The sequence below is a fragment of the Pipra filicauda genome, unplaced genomic scaffold, assembly GCF_003945595.2.
Source record: "Pipra filicauda isolate LSUMZ 115617 unplaced genomic scaffold, ASM394559v2 scaffold63_size3267554_pilon, whole genome shotgun sequence".
In the NCBI taxonomy this organism is placed as follows: Eukaryota; Metazoa; Chordata; class Aves; order Passeriformes; family Pipridae; genus Pipra; species Pipra filicauda.
Genome location: NW_024104798.1, coordinates 1417349 through 1423978, shown reverse-complemented (window position 1 = coordinate 1423978; position 6630 = coordinate 1417349). Strand labels below are relative to the sequence as shown.

Below are 6630 nucleotides of genomic sequence, written 5' to 3'. Positions count from 1 at the left end.
ATTATAATAAACATGGGAAGGGGGAGCAGGGTGGGACTGGGATTTAGGTGCCAGAGGAAGGTTGTTAAGAGTTACCACTAAGAGTCTAACTCACCTGAAGGAAATCCTGCCAGGAGCTGCAAAGCTGTGCCTTTGGATCGAATATCAGCCACAGGAAGGCAGGGGAGCTGCATTTTGGCCTTTGTTCTTTCCCTAAGCCTTACAGCTTTAAAAAACGAACAAAAAGCTCCCAAACTGGTATCTCATGGATGTATTTTACAAGAGTGTGACTTACCTGCAGTTGCTTTACAAAAAATGCAACAGAAAAATCTAATGTGATAGTAAAGCACGAGGAGGAAAAAATGCCCATCCTCCTGCCACAAGAACAATGTGGAAAAAAACCTGAAATGGCATTTCAGTGCACTCCAAGGTGGCTGCAATTAAGGAATACATTAAGACAGAGGTGAATCATGGGGAATGAAGATCACAGCTCTCAAAGCAGAATGTAGCAGCATCTTTTATATGCTGATCAGGTACAGTACCCACTAGACTATGTTCTGAAATAGAGCTTGAAACCATCCAGGCGAGATGTTTGTTGTACCAGAGCAGTCCTTCTGTCTGTGAGCATCTGGTTAGTGATGGAAGTGCTGCACACATCTTACAGAGAGAGCTTTATTTCATTTCTGTTTCCTTAGCCTAAAAAATGAAGCTGTATACATGGAACCCAAAAAGATTTCTCACAGACAAGAGAATAATAAAGCAGCATGTGTGTGAAAAGAAAGATAAAGCACAGCGTGTTCCTGCAGAATCTGGCAGCAGAAGGACAACGTGGAAGCAAAGTAGTTTGCTGACAAACTAGAAAGACAAGGTTATTGATGCCTCTGAGAAAATACTCCCACAACAAACTGAAGCCTCAAATCCACTTGGCAGACAGATGGCAGCGGGATTGTTTGATACCTGGTGGAAATGCTTAGCACTGGGTTTTCCCATGCCAGCCGTTTCCACCGCACTTATAAAAGTGTGTATCGCAAGCTTTGTTCCCAAAGAGTTGAATATACCACCTGGGTTCTGCAGAAAACATCTGCTGAAACTGTTGTAAGCAAAACTTGAACAGTCCTTATTCCAAGTTGTTTTCTTCAGGTCAGTCTGGTCTCACTCCAGCTGCTTTGGCAACGGCACCTGGACAAGGACAGTAAGTGTGAGGAGGAGGAAATTTCTCAGTCTTATTTCCCAGACCAGTTTAGTCTAATACAAACCTTCAGAAAACGTAAAATGATCAAAAATATAACAGCTGGGAGCTCCAGGGACCTCTGGTTGGGAATTTCTTTTGTTTGTAATTTTCCACTTGCTGTTTGTGATGCTTTATGCTCAGGAAATCAATTTGAAGGCATTGAGTCCCTTCATGGAGCAAACAAGCACCCAGCTTGGCTCAAACCCTATTTTAGAGATGAAGCTGAGGGTATTGAGGCAAAAAAGGATCACACAGGATGGGGACAATAACTGCCTAATGCTCCCAAATCCAAGCCACGTGGCCCAATGAGGAAAAAAAAAAAAAAGAAAACCCACCAAAAAAACACCAAAAAAATCCACCCCAAACCCCCAACACATGTATCCCCTGCTGAGGGACTTGCTGAGGGAATAATTATTTCTATGTGGGTATAAATGAAAGCAAAATGAGGCCCACTATATTAAAATGTCAATATTAAAAGAAAAATTAATTACAAAATACTACTTGACCATTTTTAATTACAAAGGATTTTCTGTCCTCTTCCTCAAGCCTTAGCAACACTAAGAGGCATCAACATCACTAGCTACAAATACATCAGTCATCTTTTAGGATTTCTTGAATAATGGTACAACACAAGGAAATATAACAGGTCAGGAGAGCAAAAGGTTAAATCTGGTGGCCAACATTTTCAGAAGTGGCCCTTGAATTTGATACCCAAGTAACAGCATCACCAAGAGGCAGCTTTCAGTTTGGGACTTTTGGAGCTCTCACACTGAGCTCGCATGAGTCGTGACCACTGAGCACTTTTCAGTGGCAAAGATTTACTTGGGAACAAATATAAAAACTCCTGTGGTATCACTACTTTCTTCCTTTAGCCTTGCTCCATCTTCACTGCTGGTGCTTCTAATTTCTTTTTTTTCCTAACAGCACTAGAATTTTGCAGCTGATTTAAATAAGGGCAAAAAAATATTGAGTGGCAAAGGATCACTAAAATGATACACCCCTTGCTGCCGGGTGAGGCAGGCAGGAGCAGGGCTGCAGGCTGTGAGTCTAGGCTAGATTTTGTTGTGGGCCAGGTGCTTTCCTGTGTAAAGTGAGAGCTAAGGTAAAACACAGCTATTGAAGAGAGAAACAAGGTTTTTATGGAGGACTGAGGCCAGGCTAATGTGAAAAATAATACCTCTTGCTCTCCTGAAACAAGCATCTTATAATAGCACGTGCCTATCACAACTAATATGCTATTAGTAGTATGCTAAGGTTGAGTTTCTGTGGGTTTATTAATCTCCTGATTGAATTTCCATTCCTTTACCTTACAGATGCAGACAGGGATGCATGAGGCTGCAGCCTCAGTGCTTGTTGCCATTTCTCTGTGCAAGCCAGACCTTAGTGCTGCTGGAAAACAACCACCTGCATCCCAGGAACAGCAGCCTGATGCAGCACTGATGATGCAGCATGCAGGTGCACTGCCAGCCCCACGAATGCCAGATGTTTCCAACCCCAGCTCGGAGCACGCTGGGTGGATGTGATTCCCTCCCCTCCCCAGCACAGCCCGGCACTCACCGGTCTAAGGTAAGCAACGTTGCTCTGACGGATGTCGTTGAGGAGCTGATCCCTCGGGGTTATCTCCACGAGGGGAGGAGGTCTTCTCCTGGGAACCGGTTTAAGCGTTTTGATGACGTCTTTGAGGTTGGTTTTCTCGGCGGGTTCCACGTATTCCGGCACGGCGGGTTTGCGCTGAATCTTCTTCAGCTTGACCACTTTGAAGCTGGCGGGTTTCTCTCTGCAGGGCTGCTCCGGGGCCGGCTGCCTCGTGCTCTCCTGCCTTTTGCTCAGGGACACAGCTGCAGGGACGGGTGGTTTCGGGGCTTGGGGGGGCTCATGCATCCTCACCTGGGGCAGAGGTCCCCCCAGCATTTCCCACATCCCGGGAGGCAACCCAAGTCCATTCTCCAGCATCGCTATCAACTCTTTCTGCTCTTTCATTTGCTGCTGCCTTTGCCCCTCTTGCCTCTTCTGCCTCTGCTTGTCCAGGTTTCTGCTGAGCAGGTTGGTCACCACCATCCTGGGCCCTGGCAGTTCGAAGTGATAGCCCATTTTCAGGAGGGTGGTGTTGGCTTTCAGCAGCCTGGCGATCTCCATCTCTGCCTGGTGGCCCAGCATGCCCCGCTGGTTGTGAAAGCGGAGCTCCGTCAGCGTCTCGTTGTACTGGAGGCACCGCATGATGGCCACGATCCCTTTGCCAGAGATGAAGTTGGAGTCGATGTTCAGCGTGGTGATGCTCCTGTTCTCCCGCAGCATGTTGGCCAGGGCAAACGCCACGTTGTCATCGGCCCCCACGTTGGCCAAGCTGAATGTTTTTATGTTCTTATTCTTTTTCATGGCATTGACAAAGTCTATCAGCATTTCCTTGGGGACGTTTTCGATGTTGTTCAGGTTGAGCTCTTTCACATCTGGGTTGTTTTTTCGGACCTTCTCCAAACTCTCTTCTAAATTGGTTTGATTCCCTGAAGGCCTGGCACTGAGCTTCATGAAGCTGGTATCCAGAGCTAACTTTTGGGGGATGTTCAATTTTGATATTTTCTTTTCATTTTCATTTGGCTTTTCTTTGATTTCTCCTGGTTCTGTACTTGGTTTCTTATTTATCTGATCATTGTGACAGTTCTCATTGGTGTAATTCTCCTTTGTTTGCAATTCAGTCTCATCTTCCTCTTCTTCTTCCTCCTCCTCTTCATCATCTTCCTCTTCCTCCTCTGCTTCTTCTTTCTCATCCTCCTCCTCCCCTCTCTCTTTATCGTTTCCGTCTTTCTTTGTCTCCCCAAATTGTGTTCCTGAGTTGGACACATGCTCATTTTGGTAATGTCTCTCTTTTCCCTCTGCTCCTGGCATCCTCCCGCCGGCTGCCTCGCCGCTGCTGCCGGCCTTTCCTTCCATCTCCTCTGCAGTGCTTCTCTGAGAAAGACAAAACCTCACAGCTGAAATAACTGAACACAGCTTTGTTACAGTAACTTTCTACTCAAATAAACATGTAGCAGTTGGACTTAGATCTCTCTATGGCCATACCTTAGAGAATAATCCTTCAAAGTGTCACTGCCTGGAAGTCCAGGCTGTGCTGGCGGACACGGGAACAACTTGCTCTTAAAGAGGCTGCAAACCAGGTTCTCTTCTTTGCTTACAAAATTAAGTCCTGACAATTAAATCCTGAACATATTTAATGATATGTTAAGATCCTTGAACTCTTCTGGGGGCTGAGTCTCTGATCCAAAGTCTCTTTCTGGGTTTTGTGTAATTTGTATCTTTTCTTTGACAAGAGACAAAATTTCTCTCATATGCCACAAACCACTGGAAATCAGTGTGAACCACTCATGGTTTGCTCAGCCCAAGGGGGAATAAAGAGGGCACATTGTGACCACAGTGGAATCACCCAGCACATGGGACAACAAGGCCGCCTGTTGTGGTACTGCCAGAGCATCACAGCCAAAGAAGCACCTCACTGAAGATAAAGCAAAATATTAGCTCAGTTTTGAGTCCAGAGATAGGAAACCAGATCTGGCACAAAGCTGTTACAAGGCGTGGGGCTTCTAGCAACCAAACAAAATTAGTTGCAGATTTCTACCGTCTCCAGAGACATCCCCCCGGCTGAGATTTTTTTTTCAAACATCTTTTTGCAAGTGTATCCTCCATCACTGAGAAATGCTAATAAAATCAAGCTGTTTTGCAAAGATTGGCACTACTTCAGGCAGGGCTTGTGGCGCACCCGAAGTCTGACAAAATGGTCACAGTCACCTCTGCCCTTGGGGCTGTGGCTCCTGTCTCCTGTGGTAGTGGATGGGTTTAGTGTGGGGATCGCTTGACCAGTTGTCAGCAGCCAGCTCCACACCCAAATTCCAGATTTAACCTCAGAAACATTAAAAAAAATTGTTTCTTTGAGGGTGAGAGTGTTACAGGAAGTGAAAACACCACAAATTTCACCAAGAAACCTGCCCAGGGAAGTCTGCAATGTACCTTGTTGGTCTGTATTAGCAGAACCATTGGTATTTAAAACAAAAATAAAATAAATCAGTTACCTCAAATTCACTTAGGTTTGGGTATGGGTGTGTTTCATCTGGCCAAGTTTCAATTCTATTAACATATTTTTAAGTGTGGCCCTCATCCCGAAAGATATCTAAGTATGACCTTAACTTTATTTCAAAGTCGTAGGGACAGTCAAATAAATTTAAGGACTGTATTGAATAAGGTTGGACTAGTTCCTGGAGTTTGCATGCTTGGTCATTAGTGAATGTTTCACTCTTAAAATACAGTGGTTTGGGGTTTTTCTCCAGTAGATCATTAAATTCTGTCAATTAATTAATTAAAGAAATACAATTAATGCAGTCTTTTATGGAAAAGCAACATGGTGTTGTTTCATATGCAAAGTCAAACACATTTTAGTTACATCCCCCAAACTAATCTTGTGACAATTTCTCAGTGATTTGCTTTACTGAAACAGAATTAGGATTTCCTTAAATTAAAAAGCTTAAGTAAATATTTGGGAAAAGCAATTAAAAAATTACTAACCCTGACATCAGTCCAAGCTGGATTCTGTCACTGCTGAGGCTTTTAGGATTAATCTAAATTTGTTTGTACTATGCGTTACGTAAGGGACAGAAGCAGAGGCAGGTTAAGGTATTAAAGCTATAAAACAGATCCCACAGCAGATGCATAATAAATATTTGTGATTTTTTGCTTGTTACCTCAGAGGGCAAGAGGGTGACGGGAACTCTCTCATCCTCGAGCATGCGTCTGGATGCCTTCTGCCAGTACAGGTAGTCAACCAGGGACCTGTGGTCAAAGCTCCCCGTGGGGGGTTTCTCCGTCTGATCCTTCTGTATCATCCCAGTCGGGACTTCAGGGTCTGGGGCCATGACTTCCATCTCACTCTGCAGCTCCTTGAGCTCCTCAGGGGACAGGTTTGCCAGGATTTCATCTTCATCGATGTCCTCGGGACACACGTCTTCATCGGAGTTCTGGCCGAGTTCAGACATGTTCATTCTTCTCTCCTTCCTCTGTGACTTCTTAAACCTACAGAGAAAGCTAAATTTCAAAGGATTTTACGTTCTTTCCCCCTTCACTAGCAGTAGTTCATCCTGTTAAATCGACAACTTCATGTTTTGGTCATGAGCTGTGGCAGCTCTCGGTCTCAGTGCAGGGGACAGCCCGTGCAGCTAAGACTATATTAAGCTGCACTTGGCTGGATAAGGAGAATTTATGGCAATGCTCCATTTTCAGCAACCTGTCAGCTGTGCAAACCCTTCTGACATTTCAGTGCAGCTGGTGTCCCCCCCATTGAGGGAGGCAGGGGACGGCCATTTTCCAGAGGATTCCCAGGACACTGCACCATTCAGTGCTTCACCCCACGCTGGAATTCCTGTAGGTGGGCAGTGACA

General features: G+C 45.1%; 1 protein-coding gene across 2 annotated transcripts; it reads right to left on the bottom strand.

The window, feature by feature from the left end:
- Positions 1–637: 637 nt before the first annotated feature.
- On the bottom strand, positions 638–6234 carry LMOD3 (leiomodin 3). Of its 2 annotated transcripts, none has more exons than XM_027722939.2 (3): positions 5938–6234; positions 2768–4156; positions 638–1158 (listed from the first exon to the last, which is right to left on the bottom strand). In XM_027722939.2, the coding sequence occupies exons 1-3, from the start codon at positions 6232–6234 to the stop codon at positions 1132–1134; spliced, it is 1713 nt and encodes a 570-aa protein (XP_027578740.1). In that variant the 3' UTR covers positions 638–1131. The 2 variants fall into 2 exon arrangements, with proteins under 2 accessions (XP_027578740.1, XP_039244296.1); XM_039388362.1 differs by lacking the exon at positions 5938–6234 and adding an exon at positions 4268–4381.
- Positions 6235–6630: the final 396 nt, after the last annotated feature.

Excerpts from the sequence above, each read along its gene's own strand:
- LMOD3 (XM_027722939.2), bottom strand. The coding sequence starts at position 6,234 with ATGAACATGTCTGAACTCGGCCAGAACTCCGATGAAGACGTGTGTCCC. Across the intron at positions 4,157-5,937 it reads TCACCCTCTTGCCCTCTGAG|AGAAGCACTGCAGAGGAGAT; the intron begins GTAACAAGCAAA and ends TGTCTTTCTCAG. Across the intron at positions 1,159-2,767 it reads ACGTTGCTTACCTTAGACCG|GTGCCGTTGCCAAAGCAGCT; the intron begins GTGAGTGCCGGG and ends GTCCTTGTCCAG.